The 25,843-nt window shown below is 41.7% G+C and overlaps 1 protein-coding gene across 1 annotated transcript in view; it reads left to right on the top strand.

The window, feature by feature from the left end:
• Positions 1-686: 686 nt before the first annotated feature.
• cd109 (CD109 molecule) overlaps positions 687-25,843 on the top strand; it is a 50,317-nt gene continuing 25,160 nt past the window's right edge. Inside the window, exons 1-23 of the mRNA XM_080881811.1 lie at positions 687-847; positions 962-1,040; positions 1,276-1,480; positions 1,925-2,091; positions 2,171-2,199; positions 2,835-3,071; positions 3,411-3,536; positions 4,352-4,391; positions 4,746-4,827; positions 4,905-4,998; positions 5,420-5,552; positions 6,605-6,714; positions 6,823-7,092; positions 8,232-8,333; positions 8,781-8,843; positions 9,063-9,236; positions 10,223-10,375; positions 19,119-19,208; positions 19,654-19,717; positions 19,806-19,920; positions 23,758-23,875; positions 24,027-24,140; positions 25,222-25,440. Coding sequence (XP_080737937.1) covers positions 1,410-1,480; positions 1,925-2,091; positions 2,171-2,199; positions 2,835-3,071; positions 3,411-3,536; positions 4,352-4,391; positions 4,746-4,827; positions 4,905-4,998; positions 5,420-5,552; positions 6,605-6,714; positions 6,823-7,092; positions 8,232-8,333; positions 8,781-8,843; positions 9,063-9,236; positions 10,223-10,375; positions 19,119-19,208; positions 19,654-19,717; positions 19,806-19,920; positions 23,758-23,875; positions 24,027-24,140; positions 25,222-25,440 — 2,571 coding nt within the window. The 5' untranslated portion in view covers positions 687-847; positions 962-1,040; positions 1,276-1,409. The remainder of the gene's footprint in view (positions 848-961; positions 1,041-1,275; positions 1,481-1,924; positions 2,092-2,170; positions 2,200-2,834; positions 3,072-3,410; positions 3,537-4,351; positions 4,392-4,745; positions 4,828-4,904; positions 4,999-5,419; positions 5,553-6,604; positions 6,715-6,822; positions 7,093-8,231; positions 8,334-8,780; positions 8,844-9,062; positions 9,237-10,222; positions 10,376-19,118; positions 19,209-19,653; positions 19,718-19,805; positions 19,921-23,757; positions 23,876-24,026; positions 24,141-25,221; positions 25,441-25,843) is intronic.

Raw genomic sequence — 25,843 nt, 5'->3', positions numbered from 1 at the left:
GCAAACACTTTTTCACACCATTGTATTCCTTATTTATTTAGTCTGATCAGTAATTGAGAAACAAGCCAAGTCAGATCATTTGTATTTCTCATTTAAAAAGCAGATCAAAGTGCTACACAGCCATCAGCTGAGACTCAACAAGCTGCTTCAATGCAACTTTTTCCAGTTCTGACAGATATTCTGGCTTAAGATATCTGCTGATACCGAGTACTGATCTCATATCAGTGTTAAATTAATAAGAGTGCGATTAATTCCTTAATGTGTGTGACAACATCAGGCTTGATTTAAACCTTGCTTTAAGGTTACATCCAATAATTTAAAATGATATTAGTAAGATAATAAATGACAATCAAGAATTTTTAAGCAAAAAGGAAGTTTGGAGATTGTCTTATAATTACCTAAGAGTTCTGGATCAAGTGATGACTGTTTAAGTAACGGTTTAACTACTGCTAGCTTGAAGGCCTGTGGTACATAGCCAATTATTAGAGAGAGGTTGATCATATTTAAGATTGAAAGATTAATTAGTGGTAGGACTTATTACTGTAAGAAGTTATTACTGAACTTAACGCGGATCAATTGGAGAAAAAGAGTAAAAAAAATGATAATGAAAGTAGCTGTACATAATGTTATGTCTGTGAGATGGTTATGAGTAATTTTTTTTCACGTGGTTAAAATTTGCACAAGTTAATCTCAGTACAAAGGAGAGCAAATGCATCCTTTTTCCTGCTTCTCATGTCTCTCCCCAGCTAAATGCAACACTGACAACAGTGACTGGAAACTGTTGGAAACTGGAGCTCAAAGAGCAGAAACGCTGGCTTGAGGGAGCCGAGGATCCATTAATAATTTGGTCAGAAACAAAAAACATAAACCTCGCTCAACTCAAAGCCACCAAATGACTGAACACTAGACACACCAGGTGGGCTTTCTTCTTCACCTGCTTTAACTTTGTGATCACTTACAGGTCTGGTTCCCAGAATGTAAAACCTGATGATCAGTTCTGCCAGTTTTTTCTGGAGAGGAGACGACAATCCTTCCTCCAGGTACAACTGTAGTGAACTAATTGTCCAATCATTGGTCTTGGGTTGACTCTGTTCAGATACTAGATGCCCCTGGTGATACAAAAATATATATACAGGAGAGGTATGCTGTACTACTGTTGCTGTCAATTTTTGCCTGTTTATGTGTTTCTACTCTCATTATGACCTGAATCAGAGCACAAGAAATAAAAGCCTCCCAGTGGGATTCAGGTAAACCGATCCTGGTTCAATTCTTCAGGTGATATCGGATGATGATGATGATGAGAAGTAGGAGGTGGGTGTGGTTACTGTCTGCAGGTATGAAGGCAAAAACTGATATTACCTGCTTTCAGTACTGAGAGAAGCTCTCTGGAGTGAATTTCATTGATACAAATGGAGCGTCTCCAGGTGTGGGGCATTTTCAGCCTCATCGTTCTCACCGCCGCCCAGAAAACCACAAACGGGTAAGCACACAGGCTGAACTACAGGACTCACCTGGACAGTTTAAACTGCTTCTTCATGAGTGTTTTTCCCTCTTCTGCTCATCTGTGTATCTACAGTTTTTAAATATATTTTCCTACATTTTAGAAAATAAAAAGTCAGTTCAAAACTGCAGGAGTGGTGTTAAAAATTCATTGAATCTAAGCTGATTTTTCATTATTTTTACAAACATGTTTTATTGCCTTACAGTCATTTTTGCACAAGTTGATTAAAAGATATAGATTTAAACTAATGTAAGTACATATTTTTATAATAAATTAGTTCCAATAAAATAATAAATGTTCACAGTGGGGAAGGTTTCTGTTTCCATTCGCCCTTTCAGGTTTTCTACACCAACTTGTTATTCTTAATGATGTTTTTTTTGGGTGTAAACAAATATATTTATATATTATGGGTTTTTTCCTCAGCCCCCACCCTCAGCCCTCCTACCTGCTCCTTGCTCCCAAAGCCCTCCAACATGGAATCCCAACATCTATATCAGTCACCATCCTGATCCCTTCACCGGTCACTGTATCTGCTCACATTGTTCGTGGAAACCTAACAATGGCCTCACAATCTGTTAAAGTTGAAGGGGGTAAGTATCTGCCACTAACAATTAATTTACAATTAATTAATTATAGCTCTAATCTCACTGTGAAATTCTCTTTCTAAAGGTTCAACCACACTGCTGACTTTGCCGCCTGTAAGTAAGAAATTCCTCTGTAACAAATACAAAGGTCAGTCTTTGTAAAGTCAGTCTGAGCTTTCTACAATTCAAGTCAGTTTTATTTTTTGTTTGCACTTACTGTACTTGTTTACTATGTCCCACTATGCTAATAAGTGCCTTATTTCTTTTTAAATATGACACACAATCATTAGAAAATAAACAATAACACTTTGGACTACTTTTTGAAAACAGGATATTTTACAGTTCAGCTTTAAAATCATAGCTGAAATTGTGGGTTTTGATGCCCCCTTGTGGCCCCTAAAAGCAACTTCCTGGTAAAAGTTCAGAGCCCAGAACAAAGGCCAGTTTTCTGTTCTGAGAGCAGGTCGGCGAGGAGAGGCTTAACTCTGATTCTGTAGAGCACAAACAGACACCATCAGGTAAAATTCAAATGGATGTTGAGCAGATTTTGGCTAATTCTCTCATCTGGACCACAGGCGAGCTCTCAGTCCTCCACGGTTCAGATTACACCCGAGAAACTTTAAACTTTAAACTTGGAGCGTTTTCAAAACCTGCTCTTTCTGTATGCCAGATTAAATTTGTTAAGATGATAATGTGACTGTTTGTCATTTAAGTGTTGATGAATTTCCTTCCATGTTGAATTCTTGCAGATTAGTGACAGCGAGCCCAATCACTGGGAGGCCTACATACTGGAGGTCAAAGGTCACAGAGGAGAAGTCCAGGTTTTCTCCAGCTTCACAAAGCTCCACTTGGATGTTGAAGATATCGCCACCTTCATTCAAACAGACAAAGTAATGTACTTACCTGGGCAGGCGGTGAAGATCAGAGTTGTTTCCATTCACTCTGATGGGAAGCCCTTCATCATCCCCGTGGACATCATCATCAGGGTAAGAATGATGTTATTGTACCAAAACCATGGAAGAAAGAGAGGACAAGAGGGCAAGATCAGAGACTATTTTTAAAAGATCTCAGGGGAGTTTTACTTGGACAACTTCTGCGTCTGGTTGATTGGATTATGAGTTAATTCTATTACACATGCTTCATATTCATATCAGCATCATTTTAATTAATGAATTTCCAGCCATGAACTTTGCACTAGCATTCACTAGCATTCGTCAGCACTGGTGGCTAAATCAGTCACTTGCCTGTAAACTTGCTGGACGTTTTTCAAAGCACAAACTGAAATTCTGAAAATCGTCTGATCAGCATGTTTTTTCTTGGTCCAGGATCCGAGGGGAAACCTGCTCAGGCAGTGGCTGGCTGCAGACAGCGTCCTTGGCGTTGTGTCCAAAGAGTTTCAGCTGTCTGAAAACCCTCCTCTGGGTCAGTGGACCATCATCGCTACAGTCAAAGTAAGTCCTTTAGCAGGTGAACCTCTGCAGGGTAATTAAGCTGGACAGGCCTCTGATAATTCAATCTAATGCACCTGACCACTGATTGCTTCTGCCAAAGTCAGATCTTTTGTGCAAAGACATTCATGCGGTCAGTGGCACTAATCTGTTTGACAGGAAACCTATAATTAATGCACAGTATGAAAAATGTCTCACCTCCACATCTCCAGGTTTGCATTAAAATATAAGGCTGATTCCCTAACAAGATATATTAAGACATTTAAAAACATATGGAATCATTTCCTTTAACTTATTCATCTTTGCTTCAAAGAGTATGTCAGTGTTGCTCGTACCTGATTTACTCGTAGTTTTGATTTATACTAACCTTCTCATCACTGGTGACCCTAACCCTTTGTTTTGGAGACAAGCAAAAGTACAAAATCTAAATATTTTTTGGTTCTTGGATATTTTTATTTGATATTTGTGCGTGATTTCTGGTCAGAGAAATCACTGCTGCGTTTTTTAAATGTATTTGATCTTGCGTGATTAAAGACGAGAGTAATCGGACCTCTCTGCAGTGGATAACTCTGTAACAGGGCAGATTCCATCGGAACAATTGAATGGATAAATAGCACAGGCAAGAGTCCCTTTCATAAAAAAAACTCTTAAGTTTCAGTAACTCACAACTCGTGCTGTGAATGTGAAGGGGACTTCTGTGGCTGTAACATTTATACACACCAGTTAAAGTCAGACTGAGTGAAAGAATGAAGGAATAGATTTTCCTTATAAAAAGAACAAAGAGAGATGATGTTATAAAGATCCTCTGTGTGTTGCAGGACATTTCAAGTGTGAAGTACTTCACTGTGGCTCAATATGGTATGGATGTTTTCTCTATCCAGCATTACATGAACAGCTTCCTCCTTTTGAAGAATAAAAACACATATTAATTTTGTGTGTGTGAGTGTGTATTCATATCTTTGTGGGGACCAAAATAGGAAGTTTACTATACTTGTGGGGACCAACAGTCCTTATGGGGACCAAACTCCTGGTCCCCACAAGTTTGAAGGCATTTTTGAGACTCAAAATGTGGTTTTAGTAACAGGGTTACAATTGGGTTAGGGTTAGGCATTCGTATTTCATTAGGGTAAGCAGCTCGGGAAAGCATTATGTCAATTAGATGTCCCCACAAGATATGAATATCCAACATGTGTGTGTATCTTTTGGTTGCAGTGCTGCCAAAGTTTGAGGTTTTGATCGATGCTCCGGATGTCATTTACCGTGAGGACCCTCTGGAGGGCTCCATCACAGCAAAGTGAGACTTGGCTTTGATCCAGTTTGTGTGTGAATGAAGTTGCTCCTCAGGATTATTTATGATCTTTCCATCCACAGGTACACTTACGGGAAGTCCGTTCAGGGACACCTGAATATGACGTTCATTTATCACTTTCACGGTACTGTCGAGTTTTACTATGAGGACAGAGAGGTTCGTATGTCAGTGGAATCATTGTGTAATTATTCCTTTAATATTCAGCTGTACAGTTATCATTATAGGCTCTCCCACTATCTGAACTTGTTTATTTTCTTTATTTAAACTATTAAAATAAAATTACAGACTGAAAGCATTTTTAATTACATTTTTTCTAAATATTAAGTTTTCTACACAGTGAAAAATATCTCTAAATGTAGTATAAACATACATTTATACTGTCTCGTAAACTAATAATGCAACATGCATGATATATGTAATATATCACGCTTAAGATTACTAATTACCTTCTCTTTATATTGATTAAATCATTTTTGACTGAAGAACTCCTGTCCTGATTACAACATTTGAGAATATACAGTTTATTTAAACTTAACCATCATAGATTTAACACATTAACAGTGTTCCTTTTCATCAGATTGATGGTACTGAAAGCTTCACATTTGATGCTCCTGATTATTTCCAAATGAGAAATGATTCCAAAATGATGTACTACGAGGGAAACGCTGAGGACGTAACAGTTGTGGCTCATGTGACTGAATACCTCACAGGTAATTCAGATTTTATTTATAAATGTTAACTTGAAATACCAAAAGATTGGTTGTACAGATCAGAAGTGACAATTTACAGCTTATTTCTTTACTTTTTGTTATGTTATGTATGCATGTATTTCATATATTGTTTTAAGTAGTTCTAACTTCTGAGTTTCAGCATTTCCAGGTGTAGAGTTTTATTCGAGGCAGTGTCCAAGCTCATATTTTTGTGAAATTAGTGTGTATTACAATATTTACATTATTTACATACAATTAAAACATCATTTTCTCCCCCAAATTGTGCACAGAATATCCCGTAATGATAAAGTGAAAACATTTGCTTGAAAATTCTGCAAAGTTTTTTTATTCTTTATTAAAAATAAAGACAAAAATATGACATGTACATAAGTATTCATAGCCTTTGCTTAATACTTTGTTGAAGTGCATTGAGTCTTTTTGGCTATGGTGCCACATGCTTGGCTCACCTATTTCTGGGCAGTTTCTCCCATTCTTCTTTACAGAACCTCACAAGCACCATTAGGTTGGATGGGGGGAGTCGGTGTGCTCATTCGGACCTTCAATACTTTTTTTCCGTACCCTACCCCAGATTGTGCCTCTTTACAATTTTAGAGGTCTACAGACAATCTCTAGGACTTCGTGGCTTGGTTGGCCTGACATGCACACACAGCTATGTGATGCATAGTGTTAATGGGACCATTGCACGTTTTGAATATCACGACATACGATAAATTTGCCAGAATTTTAAGCAAACTTCTTTCACTTTGTCATTATGTGGTGTTGTGTGTACCTCATAATGACAAGGTGAAAAATGAATTTAATCTATTTTATGATAATAAGGCTATAACATGACAAAATGGGAAACAAGTGAAGCGCTGTGAGTATTTTTTTTCCCAGATGCATTGCATTTGCTCTCTACTGTGGGACTTTAAACTGCTATAGTTTTTTTTAATTACAAAGTCAGGGAGATAGTCTACATTATTTTTTGGAATCTAACCAGCTTTTGTTCTTGTTTGTGGTGCTGACTCCTGTGACTACGTCTCATTTTTCAGGCATTACATATAACAGTACGGCAACAGTAGGTTTGTCAAAAACCAGATATAAAGTCTCCTTTGAAGAATATCACAAATTATTGAGGCCCTCTTTAACCTTCAGCGCCAGGGTAAGAAGGCAGCATTTAAGTGAAATGCAGAGTCTGAGCTGTACAGATAACAGATATTCCAGTGTTAATGTAAAACAATTATGCTAATTTTTTTTTCTAATTTTGTAGCTGAAAATATCTACATACAACAATCAGCCACTGTCACTGGAGGATCGCCAAAGCTTTGTTGAAGTTTCAGTGATTCAGCAAAAGCAAAGATTTTGGGGTTGGATCGGAGACATGGTGATAGACACGGAGCCTAAAACATCGAACAGTTCAGGAACTTCAGAAAGTCCAAAGGAGATGCTACCTAAAGAAATGAAGTTTCCTGTCCCTGCAGATGGACTCATACCTTTCAGCGTTGAAATCACGAGTGAAACAGACATGCTCAGTATTGATGTAAGTTATACAATAATACCCTCATTGACTAAATATTATAAGACAGATTATTTCAAAATTTGACTTTAAAATGTCTGGATGTGGGATTAAGTAACAAGGCCTTTAGTTCTGTTAAGAAATCTTGAAAATTATTATTGTTTTACTTTATCTGTTTAGCCTTTGCTTTCAGACACAGCTTATTTCTTAATTTAGGATCCAATTTTGGAAAAAAAAATTACAGAATTAGTACTTTCAATTAACTTTTAATTTTATATTTAAATTTTAATTAACAAATGAGTCACTGCACAGCTAAACATATGATTTCAAATGTACTGGTCAACATTAAATTGAACAAATATACTCTGTAGATAGATCATTGACATCTGCTGATATTTTTTCAATATTATGTATTTATATCGAAAGAAATGGCAAAATGCATTAAAGTCTTAGGACATATTGCACTATGCTGAAATATAAATTGGTGTCTCATCTGCATAGAAGAGGGACAAAATTATGTGTTTACCAATTCAGGGGCCAACTGAAAGCTAATTTAATTTCAATTCTAAGTTTAATTTAGAAAATAGGCTAAGTATAACTTGTGAAAAATTTGGAATATATGTCTTTATTATATCAGGGTGTTATGATAATTCTGAATATCAACTGAATTATGTGATTTTTAAAGATTTATTTTGCATTAACTATATTCATAACACAAAACAAAATTTTAAAGGTAACTGTATAATGAAAAATGATTTTATCATATTTAATATCTAACAAGAAAAAGCACAACATGTTTGTTTAATATTGTTTATCTTGTGTGGGGTTTTTTTGTGATATTATCATTTATTTGCTTAAATGTATTTTTATTTAGCAGCAGGATTTTACAACTCACATATTGTACCTAAAAAGCTAAAGGCTTATTTTATTCTGTAGTTGCTAGGTGGAGAGTGCTAATAGCTACAGGCAAGAATAAAGTAATCTACTGTGAAAAATCCACACCTGACAAGAAAATCACGTACAAAAGAAATTACACTTGAATAGATAAATAAATTAATATGAAAAATATTTACGTGTTAACTAAAACAGAAATTAAACCCAAAAGCATGTGATCATGATTTCAAATTACATTTAAAATCTTTGGTATCTCTTTTTCTTCTCAGGCTTCTTTTGAGGACAGCCATAGCAATCTATATATACAGCGAAGCTACACATCCCCCAGTGAGAGCTACCTGCAGATTCAGAAACCCTTCACACCTCCAGAGGTAAAGCTGAAGAATACAAGGAACTATTTAAAATTACCTTTGTGTCAGCATTGTAAACATGCAGGTAATATGCCAAAATAGTCTATGGTTACCTTAGATGTCCTTTCAACACACCTCAATCACATGCACTGAGTTCATTATAACAATTTGTTTCATTTACATTTGCTTAGTAATTATAAACATTCAGTTTTTATGTCCTGCCTATGATTCAAATTAAAGTTAACTTAGTTAATAATAATAATAATGGATTGCATTTTATATAGCGCTTTTCGGGGCCCTCAAAGCGCTGTACAATGCTTCCAAGTGACTGCTTGTGTGAAGATGGTGAGGCTTCTAGAATGACTCGTCCAGTGTAGATCTTCAAAAAACAGATTTACAGCCAATTACTGACTGTGGTTGTAGAACATTTATACTCATACGTAACGTCACCATTTGACCTTCTTTCAGGTTGGTTCGCCCTTTCTGCTGCACATTGAAAGTAATTTTCCATTGAATGAGGTTCACTACCTGGTATGAAAAAAAGCATCAAATATTATTACACTTTGTCAAATTTGTAGTTAATTTGATTAATATTTAAATAAAGCACATTTCCAACTGTTGAAAGTTGTTTGTTTTCCAGTAGTGGTGACAAGAAGTTTTAAGTATTCAGTTTATTGCTGTAAGCAAAGAAAGACGAATGTATGCTTCCAGCTTCTTATAAGACCTTCCGTCTGTATCTTGTGTGTAAAGGTGAAGTCAAGAGGACAGGCGATTTCTGCCGGGAAAGGCTCTCCTGATCTGACTCTGGTCCCAGAAGTCTCCTGGGCTCCTCTGGCCTGCATCATCGTTTACTGTGTGCACCCCAGCGGAGAGGTCATCAATGATGCAATCCAGCTGCCAATCAGGCAGTTTTTACAAAACCAGGTGATTTTTTCATTCTTCATTTTTTTCTTTGAAAAATAAACTAATTTTTCTCTTGAATTTTGTGTATATGAGGTTATGAAGTTGGAAAAAACGGTGAAGAAAAAACAATCCAAGTTACATGATAATAATTTCCCAGCAAACATTTCAGCAGTGAGTAACCGTCATCTTTTCTCAATGTCTAGTCTTAGTAAAAAAAAAAAAAGAAGAAAAAGAAAAGAATAGTTGAATGAAAGTTGTGTCAGTGTTGGAGAAATACGTTTGCCCTCTGCCTGGTGTCCTTCTTTGACTATCTAGCAATTAGAAAAACAAGCAAAATATTGTATTTTGTGAAAAAGCCTAAAAGCTCATGAAAAGACAACAACCTGCAAAGGTAACATGAACTGGTGTCTTCTTGCTCTGGAGTCCATTTCTTATCCCAATGAGGTTTATATCTTCTGCTGCCCTGTGCCATAATGCTAGTGTGTGTCTCTGAACATCCTGTGACTATCTGTTCACAACCAGGAATAATATTTCTTTATTATATTATTGTGAATATATTTCTTATGTTAAAAGATGGTCTGACTGGACCTTTATACGTAACTCCTAAATATCCTAACTGACTTATTCCCTGACTTTATTAAAGTTCTAAATAATTATTATTATAATTATTTTTCTTAAACTGGTCTTGCTTTTAGCTTTTCAGGCTGACTTTGTCTAATTAGTAGGCAGGACGTTTGCGCCTAAGATGACCACATTTGGCACATTATTTTTCACTGATTTCATACACATCAAAGAGTTGAAAAAAAAAAAGCAAACAAAAAACAAACCTCAGAATTTTGAAATCTCACATTTTTGCTCACAGAGATGACTTATTTTTACATTATGGTTTAAAATTTTGTGCATGTTTAATATGAACATCCACCATTAGAGCAGGACATATATAACAGGAAATAACGAGTAAAATGGTACTTTTGCAAATTTGTGACTAATCAACCTGTGATTGGCAGGTGTCGCTTAGTTGGAGCAGTGTTGTAAAGAGGCCAGCTGAGACTGTGACCCTGAATGTGAGTGTACTGGAGCCCAACTCAGTAGTCGGGATCCTGGTGGTTGACAAGGCGACGCAGTGGGCGGGATCAGACAATGACATCACCACGGAGACGGTATGTAAAATGTTAAGATAAGAACTGTATGTATACATTCATGTGAAAATAAAAGTTTTGACAGTAAAACTACGTTTCTTTTTCTAACTTCGCTCGGTGTTTCACTATGGGAATCGCCTCGGCGTGACCAACTACGGAAGCTCCAATGACACCACGTCTGTCTATGACAGACCTGTCGAGCCGTGCTCAGGGCTCCGCCCCCTCGTACTAACACGGCCAACCAGCTCCTCCTAACTCATTCTCGCTTTCTTCCCGTGAGAAACTACTTTGAGCTCCCTCAGCGCATCCAGGCTAACTTGATTAGCTGCTTAACAGTTCTCAGGCGTCCCGTGTAGGAGTACGTCGCCGAACGCAGTTTTTCCGGTTCCAGTTTGGATCGTGCTGAGTAAGTCCTTCGAAAGAAGTGTACTTAGAGTTGCACTGTGGAACAGCAACCGCGTCAGGCGAGCTGTCCCAGCGGTTCCTGGTTTTAGTTAGCGAGGTAGCCGACGTTGTGTGACTTGGGCTAACGCATTATGGCGAGCTGTTCGTTCAGTGTCCGGCTAGCATTAACTTGTTAGCAGGCCACGAACCACATTAGCGTCTCACTAGCATTAGCTTGTTGGTCGACCTAGGGTTCGGTTAGCATTAAGTTGCTAACGATATTGGCTAGCGGAGTGCAGCTAACGTGTCACGACGAGCTGACTCCCGCCACGACTAGATCGGATTTAACACCCGCTGCTAGTCCTAGCTACTTATGGGCTAACGTGTCGAGACGAGCCTGGTGTAGCCTAGTCTCACCCCTTTCCGCTAACCATGTCTACAGCTCCTACTCCCGCCAAAAGGTCGGAGCCGAAGGCTAAAGAGGCTGCATCCCGCCCGTGCCCCGCATCATGCGGTGCCACCATCTCGGGCAGGGACCCTCATCCAATGTGCATCGTCTGTATGGGTGCCAAGCATGCTCGGGCTTCACTGGCGGACCCTCAGGGATGCCCACACTGTGCTTTGATGCCAGAGAAAGTCCTGGAAAGGAGGCTGAGAGTAGCAGTAACGAACAGTCAGGACCCCTGCCTGTCGGCTGCTACTGCTACGAGCGATATCCGTCATCCGCGAGCCTCCACAAGCTGGGCGGACATGATGGAAGAAGAGTCCCCGCTCATGCCCCCATCGTTCGAGGACCTCCTCGATCAAAACGTGGGCGAGCCGGGTGGCGAGGACGCGGAGGGCGATGCCGACTCCGACCTCCTCGACCTGGAGGACATGGATGAGGAACAGGAGGATGACTCTACCTTTCCTCCCCAGCAGTCCAGGCCACCGAGTGGGGCTGAAGTTGCACCCCTGGTGGACAGCAATTTGTACGAGGTCTGCAAACGGGTTGCTGCCAAGCTAGGCATCCCATGGCCAGCCGCCCAGGATGCCGAAGGGGCAGAACGCGACCTGTATGACGGCAAGAGGCTCCCACCAGCCTTGCCGCCATCAAAGCAGCTTCTGCCAGCAGTCCCAGCCTGCATGAAAGAAATGAGTCGCTATTGGTCAAGCCCTTTTAAAAGCAAGCTTCCGACCAAGGGCTGCTCTAAGCTTGAGATCCAGGGGATGGGTGAACTGGGGCTGACCGAACCCCCAGCAGTGGAGCCTTCAGTGGCGTATCACCTTCACCCTAACCGCAGGGCAATCTCAGCTTCTTCTAGCATTTCTTTGCCCAACAAGATAGATCGCCTCACGGCATCTATTTATCAAAGGATGTACAAATATGCTGCACAGTCAGTATGCTCGCTTAATGCAGTCACACTGCTATCAGCATATCAGGCAGAAATTCTGGAAGACATGGGCCGTCAGCTTGACTCGGGTTCCCCGAACCCAGCCCTCTGGGATGAAATCTGCGTGGTTAATGATCTCATTCTTCGCTCCTCCAGGGGAGCAGTCCAAGGGTGTGGTCGCGTTATGGGCCTTGCAGTCTCGGGTGAGAGAGCCTTGTGGCTAAACCTGTCAGGCCTAGGTGATGCTCAGAAGGCTGAGGTCATGGATGCAGCCTATGACCCAACCAAGGGTCTCTTTGGCCCAGCCCTGGAGAGAATGAGAGAAACAAGCACCCGCAGAAAGCAGGAGGGTGAAGCATTAAATCTCTGCTTACCCAGAAAACCTAACTCTCAGCCCCAGCAGGTGCCAAGAGCTGGCTTTGCAGAAACAGCAGCAGCTGCGAGAGGGAGACAGAGTGGGGTCAGAATGCAGAGAGGAGCAGGAGGCCAGCAGGGTGCCCACCAGGCCAAGGTAGAGAACCGAAGACCTTGGGGCAAGCATTCCTTTGCAGCAGTTGCTGCAAAGAACAAGCCGTTACACCCGGTCAGCCTAGCACACCTGCAGCATTCTGTGTCACCCCTCTTTTCTTCCCCAAATAGAAGGAAGGTGTTAGAAGGGGTAACCAAATCACTCCAAAGTTCAGGGTCTCCGGAAGTTTCCAGTTCACCAGGAGCACCCTCTCAGTCTCCTCCTCCAGTTCAGGGAGGACAGACTTGTGGACAAATGGCGCAGTGTCACCAAACACTTCTAAGCACTCTGTCTGTGTCACCAAGCACTGCCCAGAGTCATCAGACACTTCACTGTGGTTTGGGGGTAACAAAAGAAATAAAACGTGCATTTCTGCAGCCAGGCAGTTTGCCAAGGGCAGAATGTCCCCCCCAGTTTCAAAATAAAAACAAAAGAAAATCACTGCAATTTGTCTTTGTTCTCAGCGGGGTGAGCTCACGCTCTTCCCGAGGGGGAGAGCCCCAACTCCTTCCGGGAGACAGGGGTGACGTCACGCTACCGCTTCTTCAGAGGCCCGCTTGCAGCGCGGCTGGAGCAGTGGCGCGCATGCGCAGTTCATCCCTGGGTCTTGTCAACCATTTCCCATGGTTACAGACTACAGTTTGCGGCAAAACCACCGAGATTCGGCGGAGTGTTAGCTTCTGTGGCCAGTCGCGATTCAGCGAATGTGCTGGAGGAGGAAATATCCTCCCTGTTACACAAACAGGCGATCGGAGCGGTTCCGAGCGAAGAAGCTCAGCAGGGCTTTTACTCCCGCTATTTCCTCATCCCGAAAAAGGACGGAACGTCGCTCCGTCCTATTCTGGATCTGCGTGTGTTAAACAAGCATTTGAGAAAGTACACGTTCAGAATGCTCACACACAAGACGCTTTGTCGCTCAATTCACACAGGCGATTGGTTTGTTACAATCGACCTATCAGACGCATATTTTCACATCGCCATTTATCCTCCACACAGGAAATATCTCAGGTTCGCTTATCAGAGCGTAGCGTACGAGTTTCAAACTATCCCATTCGGGCTATCCTTAGCTCCGAGGGTGTTCAGCAAATGTGTGGAGGCAGCGCTGTCTCCGTTAAGGAACAGCGGCATCAGAATATTCTCTTACATAGACGATTATCTAATATGCTCACGATCGCGCGAGCAGGCGATCAAAGACTCCGAGGTGGTGGTGAATCACCTCACGGAGCTTGGGTTCACTATCAACCTGGAAAAGAGCCACTTGAAACCCGCACAGTTTACAGAGTATCTGGGGCTCAGAATAGACTCCATCTCTTATCGTATCGCACTTTCAGAGCGGAGGATCGCATCCTTCACTCACTGTCTTTCCCGTTTTCAGCTGGGGAAAGTCGTGCGGTTCCGACTCTGTCTCCGCCTCCTCGGCCTCATGGCTTCGGTGATATCGGTGGTACACTTGGGGCTGCTTATGATGAGAGATTTTCAGCGGTGGGTCGCTTCTCTGCAGCTGTGCCCTCGCCGACATCTCAGTCGTGGTGTAAAAATAACGCAGCCATGTATCGCGGCTCTCCGGCCCTGGAGGAGCCCGACAGCTCTCACGGCGGGGGTACCGCTCGGGGCAGTATCATCCAGGGTGACGCTGACCACAGATGCATCCCTGTCAGGTTGGGGTGCAACTATGATGGGCAGAGCAGTGAATGGCGTTTGGTCACAGAGACTCACTCTGAATCACATAAATGTGCTGGAGCTCCGTGCGGTGCTCCTAGCCTTATGGCATTTTCTGCCGTATCTCCGGGGTCAACATGTTTTAGTGAAAACAGACAACTCCACTGTAGTTGCTTATATCAACCGCCAGGGCGGCACCCGTTCCCGGCAGCTACACAGGTTAGCCAGGGAAATAATTATGTGGAGCAGCACTCGGCTCCTCTCCCTTTGGGCAACTCACGTGCCAGGAATTCTGAACAGGGGGGCGGACCTCCTGTCCAGAGGAAATCCACTGTTCGGAGAATGGAGGCTTCACCCACAGGTGGTGGAGCAGATTTGGCAGAGATACGGCCGGGCTGCCGTAGATCTCTTCGCCTCGCGAGAAAACACACAGTGCCCCCTGTTTTTCTCCCTGTCAGACGCACACGCGCCACTGGGCGTGGATGCGCTGGCCCATCCATGGTCAAAAACTCTGCTGTATGCTTTCCCTCCCCTCAGCCTGATCTCCCCAACACTGATCAGAGTGAGGGATCAGGGGCTGTCTCTGATTTTAATAGCTCCACGGTGGCCATCCAAACACTGGATAGCAGAAATCAGCCAGCTTCTGGTGGACGAGCCATGGCCACTCCCCATCTGCAGGGACCTTCTGTCTCAGGCGCGGGGGGAGATATACCATCCCCATCCAGACCAGGTTGCTCTCTGGGCCTGGCCCGTGAAAGGTGGAATTTGAAGGCAGCAGGCATGCCTCCGAAGGTTATTGAAACCATTCAGAATGCCAGAGCCTCCTCCACTCGTTCCATTTACAGCAGTAAATGGCGTGTTTTTGAAGAGTGGTGCCATGAAAAGCAGATTATCCCTTTTCAGTGTTCAGTGGTGGAGCTGTTGTGTTTTCTTCAAGACTTGCTGGACAAAAGGAAAGCTTTTTCCACTATAAAGGTCTATTTAGCAGCTATTTCAGCCTGCCACGTGGGGTTTGGTGATAAACCTGCTGGGCAGCACCCCCTTGTAGGTCGCTTCATGAGAGGGGCGCGTCGAACGCTCCCAGTTTCTAGACCACTGGTCCCTTTATGGGATCTGTCAGTCGTTTTAGACGCCCTCTCCCACCACCCCTTTGAGCCTATTGGGGCAGTGGGGTTGAAGTTTCTCTCTCTTAAAACCACTCTGCTGTTGGCTCTAACCACAGCCAAGCAAGTTAGTGAATTACAGGCTCTGTCTATTCACCCCTCTTGTCTACAGCTGGCCCCGGGACTCACTAAAGCACTCCTGAGGCCTAACCCAGCCTTTGTCCCTAAAGTGTTGGAAACATCATACAGGTGCTCTACAGTAGAGCTCCTAGCTTTTCACCCCCCTCCATTCTCTTCCGAGAGGGAGCAGAGGCTGAACACTTTGTGCCCTGTCCGGGCCTTGGGGACTTATGTTGACAGAACAGCTGGATTCAGGAAGTCGGATCAGCTGTTTGTTTCCTGGGCCTCCCCTCACAAGGGCAGGCCCGTATCACGCCAGAGACTAGCTCATTGGATTGTAGAGGCCTTGGCTCTGGCTTATAGCTGTAAGGGCTTGCAGGCCCCCCCGGGACTCCGAGCACACTCCACTAGGGGTGTGGCCACATCCTGGGCGTTGTTCAGAGGTGTATCAGTCCAGGATATTTGTGCGGCAGCAAGCTGGGCTACGCCGCACACGTTTGTCCGGTTTTATCGGCTGGATGTTGCACAGTCATCCCTGGCTCAGACGGTGCTGGATTCTGGTGCCTCAGGTTTGACCTGAGATCCTGGAGTAGCACTGGAGAGTAGCTTCGGGAGCTGGCGCAATCCGGGAGTGGGCCATATCTCCCATAGTGAAACACCGAGCGAAATTAGAAAAAGAACGTTGGGTTACTTAACGTAATCCCTGGTTCTTTGATAACAGAGTGAGGTGTTTCACCAACACTTCCCTCCTTGCTTAGGCACGGAAAGAAATCTGCTTGGAATGAGTTAGGAGGAGCTGGTCGGCCGTGTTAGTATGAGGGGGCGGAGCCCTGAGCATGGCTCGACAGGTCTGTCATAGACAGACGTGGTGTCATTGGAGCTTCCGTAGTTGGTCACGAGGCGATTCCCATAGTGAAACACCTCACTCTGTTATCAAAGAACCAGGGATTACTTTATCTCACGATTAAATTGCTTGATTCGGTTCTACTTTACAATTTTGCCTCATTTAATCGTAATTTTGCAGGTATGCATTTATGCACAGCTCTCTTAATGTCCCAACACAGCATTTCAATTAGGTTGAGGTCTGGATGCTAATTGGCCCATTGCAACACTTTGATTCTTTTCTTTTTCAGTCATTCTGTTGTTGCTGCTTTGCTTGGGACCATTCTCCTGTTTGTTTTTGTGCCAAACTTTAGCTGTCAGACTGATGGCCTGAAATTTGACTCTAGAATTGGTTAGCATACAGAGAAGTTCAGGTCACAAGCGCCTGGTCCTGTGATTACAAAACAAGTCCAAACCATTAACCCTCCACCACTGTGCTGACAGTTTTTATGAGTTGTTTGTGCTTATATTCTGCGTTTGGTTTTCCCCAAATGTGCTTTGTATTTTGACCAAAAAATCTCCACTTGGGTCTCATCTATCCAAAGGACATTGAAGTCTTGTGGTTTGTTCAGATGCACCTTTGCAAACCTAAGCTGTACTGGCATTTTCTATTTAAAGAGAAAACGATTTATCCTGGCAGCTCTTCCAAACAGCCCATTCAGTGGCTTGCAAAAGTATTCGGCCCCCTTGAACCTTCCCACCTTTTGTCACATTACAGCCACAAACATGAATCAATTTTATTGGAATTCCACGTGAAAGACCAATACAAAGTGGTGTACACGTGAGAAGTGGAACGAAAATCATACATGATTCCAAACATTTTTTACAAATAAATAACTGCAAAGTGGGGCGTGTGTAATTATTCAGCCCCCTTTGGTCTGAGTGCAGTCACTTGCACATAGACATTGCCTGATGAGTGCTAATGACTAAATAGAGTGCACCTGTGTGTAATCTAATGTCAGTACATACAGCTGCTCTGTGACGGCCTCAGAGGTTGTCTAAGAGAATATTGGGAGCAACAACACCATGAAGTCCAAAGAACACACCAGACCGGTCAGGGATAAAGTTATTGAGAAATTTAAAGCAGGCTTAGGTCTGCAAAAAGATTTCCCAAGCCTTGAACATCCCATGGAGCACTGTCCAAGCAATCATTCAGAAATGGAAGGAGTATGGCACAACTGTAAACCTACCAAGACAAGGCCGTCCACCTAAACTCACAGGCCGAACAAGGAGAGAGCTGATCAGAAATGCAGCCAAGAGGTGACTCTGGACGAGCTGCAGAGATCTACAGCTCAGGTGGGGGAATCTGTCCATACGCAAAGTTGGCCTTTATGGAAGAGTGGCAAGAAGAAAGCCATTGTTAACAGAAAACCATAAGAAGTCCCGTTTGCAGTTTGCCACAAGCCATGTGGGGGACACAGCAAACATGTGGAAGAAGGTGCTCTGGTCAGATGAGACCAAAATGGAACTTTTTGGCCAAAACCATATGTGTGGTGGAAAATTAACACTGTGCATCACTCTGAACACACCATCCCCACTGTCAAATATGGTGGTGGCAGCATCATGCTCTGGGGGTGCTTCTCTTCAGCAGGAACAGGGAAGCTGGTCAGAGATGATGGGGAGATGGATGGAGCCAAATACAGGGCAATCTTGGAAGAAAACCTGTTGAAGTCTGCAAAAGACTTGAGACTGGGGCAGAGGTTCACCTTCCAGCAGGACAACGACCCTAAACATAAAGCCAGGGCAACAATGGATGGTTTAAAAAAAAAATGGCCCAGTCAAAGTCTAGATCTAAATCTAGACTTTGACTGTGCAAAGCACTGTATTTTTCTAAGTGCGCTGTCATTAACTTTTGCATTTAACTTGCTAATCGATGCTTGCAGAGTCTCAGATGTAGCTCTTGGATATCTTGCAGTTTCTCTGAGCATTGCACAGTCTGACCTTGGAAGGAATTTACTGGGTCGTGTACTCCTGGGATAACTTTGGCATTGTGTTAACACATACCCAGCACGCTGCTAAAATGTTTTCTTTTACAGAGGTGCTCACAACTGATGACTGATGAACTGATGGCAACTCATTGACTTTTGATAATCAGCACGTTGGCTGTTCCTTATCCTCCTAATTCGTATGGAGGCAATCAGGGTTTACTGAGTATTGTTCAGAAGACTGCATTGAATCCTATGAAAAATGTTTTTAAAGTGAATAGGTTAAGAGATATGTGAAGAAGATGAGATGTTTTCCTCGTACATGATAGGATAGTTTGTATAAATGTAATTCAGCTTCTCAAACTAAAACAATTATTGGTTTCTTAAAATGTTAATAATTAAATATCAGCATGTGAGGCAGCTTGCTTACTTCAATCTGATCCTTAATTTGAGAGATCAAACTTGGAGCCTTGACTCATCTGTTTTTCATTCGTACTGACTGTTGTTGATCACATAACATGCTTTATTGTTTACAACAGTGTAACCTGTGAATACTAGAAGCTTCCATATCTCCTTGGGGTCCTCTGTAGTTTGTTTTCCAGCTAAATGTTCTCTGCCTTTTATAATCATATGCTTCCTGGTATATGATCCCTTTCATGTTCACCTGGGAAAACAAACCTGCCTCCCCACCCAAGTATCAGTTTAACAAGGCTGAACTTTTTTATTAGACATGTTTCTGTCCCAGTTTCCTTTGTTCGGTTTTATGGGGTGTAACAGTAGCAGCTCTTATATTGCTGGTGATATTTTCAGGTGATGAAGCAGATGAAGGAGTTTGGCAATTCCATGGCTGACGGCAACAATGAAACGCCAAAAATGGGGGATCCACACTCTGTTTTCAAGGTTAGCCTCCACAGAGAGACATCGCTTCTGTTTATTTAGTGACTCTGCTCATTTTCAGCTATTCTTTGACTCAAGAAGCATTGTTTGAATCACAAAATAATCCTTACTTATCTTATAACAGGCTCTGACATGGGAGGGCCTTCCGTGATCATTGTGTGCCCTAGATGCTCATATTTACAGATATAATATCAAACAGATCCAAGAGTAGAAACAACTGTGACCCTGAGTGTTCAGAGCAGTCGGTGCCTGAGCTTTTAACTCACTTATACCTACACTAAAGCCATAATTCTAATATTTTGACATGTGTAATATTTCTGTAATTACTTATAACTCATAACATAGAGTTTTGGTTTGGTTTTCCTCTTTTTCACTGAGGGAAGATGGACAGTCTTCACTTTATTTCAAAATGAATAATATGTAATGATAGTTCTGTTTTTTTGTACAGTCATGTGATCTTGTGGTTTTCACTGATGCCAGTTTGGAAACGTATCAAATAATGCACGACTTCCGTAAGTGTTAAACAGTATCAAACATTTTAAACATTGTGGATCGGTAATGCTAATGTGACTGATACTTTTTTTTTTTTTTTTTAAACAGCAGGGGAGATAATGTTTTACACTACTGCGACAGAGCATTTACGTGGAGAGCAACAAAAGGAACGTGTGCGTTGGTACTTTCCAGAGACCTGGATCTGGATGGACACAAACACCAGGTGATATTTCAGTGTCAGACTGTAGAAACAGTTGCCTCCTGCTGTTTCATGTGACCTTTACTCTACATATTGAAAAATAGAGTTTAAACAAAAGTTTTCAAATTTTATGTAAATTGTAAGGCTGCAGCACACAGACACCAGAATTTCACACACGCAAAGCACAATTTTCTTGAACAGTTGATATAAGAACACAGGTCACATTATTTTGGAGACAGTTGCATTTAAAATACTGCAAAAGGCAATATCAAGGCAGTTTATTTTCTTCACACCGAGTGCCACAATGTACAGGTGAAGGAAAGGGATTTGGGGTCTCTAGGGGTCACGAGGGCAGTGAGGGGAAAACGCACACGGTTAATTCAGACACAGGACTTCTCCTCCCAGGGATTCCTTTTCGCGCTCACACCGCACCAACACACCACATTCACAACAGATCAGTAGCAGGTCCTCGGGTGGGGCATGCAGAGTCAGGCATGAAAAGAGGAGATTGGTATCAGAATAGCACTTCAAAGAGAAACTTGAAGAAAGCTGCTGAATACAGGAAACACTGACGAAGGTTACACAATAATCCAGCGACGAAGCATTCCCAGTGGCTGCCTTAAGTAGAGGTGGACCGATTCGATATTACGTATCGGTCCGATACTGACCTAAATTACTGGATCGGATATCGGAAAGAAATAAAAAATGTAATCCGATCCATTAAATCACGAAAGCGCCTCACAAAACTTGCGACACGCTGTAACTCGCCTCATAACCTTAGCACATTGAAGCAGTATTCATCACGTGATAGAGTGGCTGTGGCGTGCGAGAGGTGTCGGTGGTCTGGTTCAGCATTTGGAGCCTCGCTACCAATCTATATAGTAACTGTTAAGTCTAATATACCCTAGTAAGCTATATTACTTTTTCCTTTGGGAAGGCTGTGCAGTCTGCAATTCTGTTGAAGAAAGATGTTGAATATATTTAATATTTCTTGAAAAAAAAAAAAAATTTCTGTGCATTTTTTTCCCCCCCCACACTGCATCAAATTAAAGTTGATTACGTCAATTAAGCATCATGAGGTGGAGGGTTCCCTTTTTCTTTTTTTTCTTTTTTTCTTTGTTGCTGGGAGTTGAAACCCTATTAGTTAGGTACTCTAATAGGGTTTCAATAGGCACTTAAGTACTCTTTAAAATACCAGAATAGGGAGGATGGTGTAGGTTTAAGTTTATTAGATTGATCAGTATTGCTGAACTATGAAAACATTTTTTGCATACAGGTATAACAGAATAGCTTTAGTGTTGTTGTTTTTTTGTTTTTTTTTTTAAACTTGAGTATGAACTTAGGCAAAATGCAGCAAGATATTTAAAAAACAGTTTTATTGATTAAAAAAACACTATATCGGATTGATATCCAAATTCATCATATCGGTATCGGACATAAAAAAGTGGTACGTGCCATCTCTAGCCTTAAGTAGGGAGCCTGTGAGAGTGTTGGTCAGATGATTGTTTGCAGGTGCGGGAGCCATGGGCGGGAGTCACAATGAACTCCGCCCCGGTAGTGCGCAGGGCGCGAGAGGGGAGGGAGAAGGGGCAAAATATACAGAAACACTTGTAGCCATACTGAGTCTGCCGAACAGGCACAGAGACCATGACAATAGCAGGAGTAAAACAGGTGGAGATGTTGAATTCAATCAGTCCACTTAGCAGAAGTGAGGCCAAGAGGCTGTCAAGAAATGCAGTTCCTCTAATGTCCAATAAATCCACAGACCCCAAAGTTAACAGCAGAAATAAACATGTTTATAGTTTGGGAAAAGCCTCTACTTTTGTTCTCTGTGAAGGTTCTCATTCATCCAGGTCAGGGGTCGGCAACCTGCGGCTCTTTAGTCCTTATAGTGCGGCTCCGCGTGGTTTGGGAAAATAGAAGTATTTAGTTGAAGTGTATTTTATTTATGTTAGTTCTTTTTTAACTTGTAGTTCTAAATTGGAAGATTATTGTGATATTGAAATATAAGAATACAATTATATTCTATTATTTTTTTCATCGCTCAAAATAAGCGTCACACTCGTGGAAGCTGGTATATCCGCTGAAACACCACGCATTTATCGAGACTTTCAGCCCCAGGTAGGCCAATTATTGACCTTTGGTAAACTATGTTAAAAACAAACACTGCTCATGCCTCACAGATGACAGCTTACAATCCTGCGTAAAGATGAAAGTGACTTCGTACAGCCCCGATTTGCAGACGCTGTGCGCAGACATTCAGGAGCAGAAGTCCCATTGTACCATGGCAAGCCTGACGATGTTTGCATGAACACGCTTTTCAGCATCTCTTTATTGACCACTTTTCACACACGGTTGCTATACACAGCCCGACACATACCAACACAACAGCATAGAGAGCACAGACGTTCAGGTGGCGAGGGGTGATTGCGGGTGCTGCTCAGGTGCGTCCGACTCCCCTGTAGTGGCGCTGCAGACCACGCCCCGCCACACACGTTAACCAGGTAAATTACATATTTAGGCAGAATTTTGCAAATATCTATTTTTCTTTTCTTTAGCAGTATAGTGCTTTTTTTTCCAATTATTTTTTTAAAAGCCAGGTCAAGGCTCCAAAAGCCCAAAGGCGAGTAGGGTGGCAGCTCACAACAGTATTTGTTTGCTACATGGATCATTTTAGTTCAGTTGGGCGTCTTTCCTTTTGTTATATTTCTTTAAGAGTGTTAATTACATAATTAAATGTAATTTTCTCTGTAGCACTTCATAGATTTCATAAGCAACACACCTTAGTTGTTCACACAAAGCATAAAAGTAAAAAACAATAATTACAGTGTTATCTTCATTTTAGATGTCAAAAAGCATTTGCGGCTCCCAGTGTTTTCTTTTGTGTGGAAACCGGGTCCAAATGGCTCTTTGGGTGTTAAAGGTTGCTGACCCCTGATCCAGGTAATTGTGGTCTAAGTTTGGAAAGAAAAGCGTCTGGGCGTCTTTAAGTTTTCTTGAAGATGCTTCACCTCTAATCCAAGAAGCTTTTCAGTTCCAAGAGTAATTGGTGGAGAGTCCCAGATTTTAAACCCCATGGGAGTGTCCCCAAGAGGGTCTTGGACCCCCTATTGTTCCTCTACCTAATCACACAGCCAAGGTGTGAAAACTGTTTTGGCTCACTGTGGTGGGACGTGGTCTGCGGTGCCGTGCAGGGAGGGTGGATGCCGTGCATCCTTAATCACGCCCACCGAGTTAAAACATGGGGACTCAGGGGTCGGTGTGTATTGTGGTGTGATGAGATGTAAATAAATGGCTCATAATTGCGATCTGTGGTCCCGTCGTGCCATATTCACACCACAGTCACAATCAGCCAAGGTTTTGGGTGAACCCATTGTGAATCCTAGCCTCACTCTATCATGTGATTTATTGAGGTTAAATGGCCCAGGATGTGAGTGGGTGTTATTTTTGCTGTTACCTTGGCATATAACCTTAGGAGATGATGTCCCATATACATTCATATTTATGAAATGATAAAAGATATTACCAAGCTAACGCTGAGTAAGCTGTGGTGCAAAACAAAGGCTCAAACAACACAAAGAAGGTGAAGCCACAAACAGTCAGAGATCTCATAGATAATGGTCAGGATCTAAGTTTTTAAGAACTTTTTTTTTTCTTCTCCAAATAACCATTCTCCAACCTGCAAAGACAAAAGACAACGCACCTCCAACACCTAACATTTTAAGTCAGTAAGCAAACATACTGTTTGTAAGAAAGCTGATGACCTGCACGGTATGATTCTTCAGAAACCGTTGGGTCAGATGCAGTTTTTTAAAATTTAAAGTTCTCTCTCTTCTTTTTTTTTTTTGCCGTTTGTTGCAGTAATTCAAACACAAAGGAAATGGCGCTAACTGTACCAGACAGCATCACAACCTGGATTGCCACTGCCTTTGTGATGTCTGAGAATCTGGGACTGGGAATTGTAGAGCAACCAGCAGAGGTATTAAGGTTTATATATTTAATTCATTTTAATTTTTAACCCTGTATTATTAAATTTATTCACAGTATGGCTTTTTGGCTTATTAATCTGAGCAGTAGCTGTTAGCATTAGCATCTCTTGTAACCAGGTTTTCTATGCAACCTTCCTGCAGCTGACAGTGTTCCAGGATTTCTTCCTGTCCTTAAATCTTCCGGCCTTCATCATCCGGGGAGAGGAGCTGCTGCTGGAGATCATTCTGTTCAACTACCTCCAAGAGGACCAGAAGGTGAATCTGCTTCTCCTCAGACACAGGCAGAGTGTACATTAATATAAGAGTCTGCCAGCATTAGACAAATGGGTCATTTTTAACCCTTGGTACGGTGCTAAATTAGCTTTATTATGGAGACTGCCAAAAATAAAATTAAACGAATAAGTTAGAAAAAAGAAAAGTACATGTTTAAAAATAAAAAATGTTCAACTGTGTGGTCTAAAGAATGTCCTATATTTTATATATAGGAATATAAATATGGACATCAAAGAATTACTTCTCAAAGTATACTGTGAGAGAAAACCTTTTCTTTAATAGTTAAACAGCTTTTGACCTTTGGAAAATTCTTTATTGTTTTTATTTATTTTATCGGTTGTTATTTTAAGAGTGTGTGCTTTCTTTTTTAAGTTTTGATCATGATAACTTTTATTTCATTTTGTAAAGTTTTTTAACTATTATTTATCTATTTGTGGGATTTGAGGCAATAAGAAAACAAATAAAGAATATTAAGTCAGAAATATACATTTATGTCAAATTTATAGATTAATTATTTCCCATATTTATTTTTTTAAATAAAATATTTATTTTTATTACATGTAATCATAATCTGTATGTATTTATGTAATAATAAATTTTGGGCATTTAATTAATTGTTGCATACTTATGGCAGCTTCTGCCTGCCATACATTATTAAATCACAATACAGTACAGCAGAGTTAGACTTTTGTAAGATGCTGCCACCTAGAGGAACCATAAGCAGACAGTATAATAGAAGGGTGGCTGCTTTTTAGTTCAGTGTCCAGGATCTTGGTGGTATCAGTGGTGAGTTTCTTTGTTTTCTTTGAACCGAGAGTGTTGAGAACACTTAAAATGTGACCTTTCCCACACATATCTGCGTCTTTTTAAATGCGAAATTCTGTTTAACCAATGTATATTGGGGGTTCTTTACGTGTCAAGTTGCCATAATCTAAGGTGGCATCAGTATTTCTGAAAATTGATATGTTCTTTAAACCCTTCATGAAAGAACAGGCCTCTTTTGGTTTCCTCCGACTCCCTTTGTGCCACGTTAAATGTGATCACTCTGTGCCTTTGTCGTTAGGTCACCGTCACTGTTGCACAGAGTGAGACCTTCGAGTTCGTCTTCCCAGACAACGAGCAGCTCTCCACGCCCGGTGTTCATCCGGTGTTTGTGAAGAGTGAAAGCGGAGCCACCGTCCTCGTTCCCATCAGGCCGCTGGTCCTCGGGGAGATCCCCATCTCTGTGAAAGCCAACTCGGATGCAGTGTCCGACTCTGTCCACACAACAGTGTTAGTTAAGGTGCGCAGTGAAAAATTTCCACAGTCCTAAAACAGTTCAAATAATTAATTTGGCTTAAAAATACATTTATTTGTTGTTTTTGTAGAACTTTAACTCCCATGCTTAGATTTTATTATCAATATGAACTTCTGTTATTATCAAGCCTGTTATAAGACTACTACATTGTTAGTCTTTAGTCTGACTAGATCTTGTTATGGGGTTACTGATTGGTCTCTAGGCCTGAGGGGCACCAAATCTTTCTATTAGCTTTTACTGAGAAGGAGCATTTTCCAGGTTTTAACAGATAACAAAATAACTTGTGAAATTGTGACAGTGGAAGTTGAACGTGTATATCCTGTTTGTAAAGTGCCTGTCAGCCATCTAAAGCACAAACAGGCAGGGAACTCTGCTAACGTTACCAATC

This window comes from Rhamphochromis sp. 'chilingali', assembly GCF_963969265.1.
Source record: "Rhamphochromis sp. 'chilingali' genome assembly, chromosome: 5".
Lineage (NCBI taxonomy): Eukaryota > Metazoa > Chordata > Actinopteri > Cichliformes > Cichlidae > Rhamphochromis > Rhamphochromis sp. 'chilingali'.
This window is presented reverse-complemented; position numbering and strand designations above follow the sequence as displayed.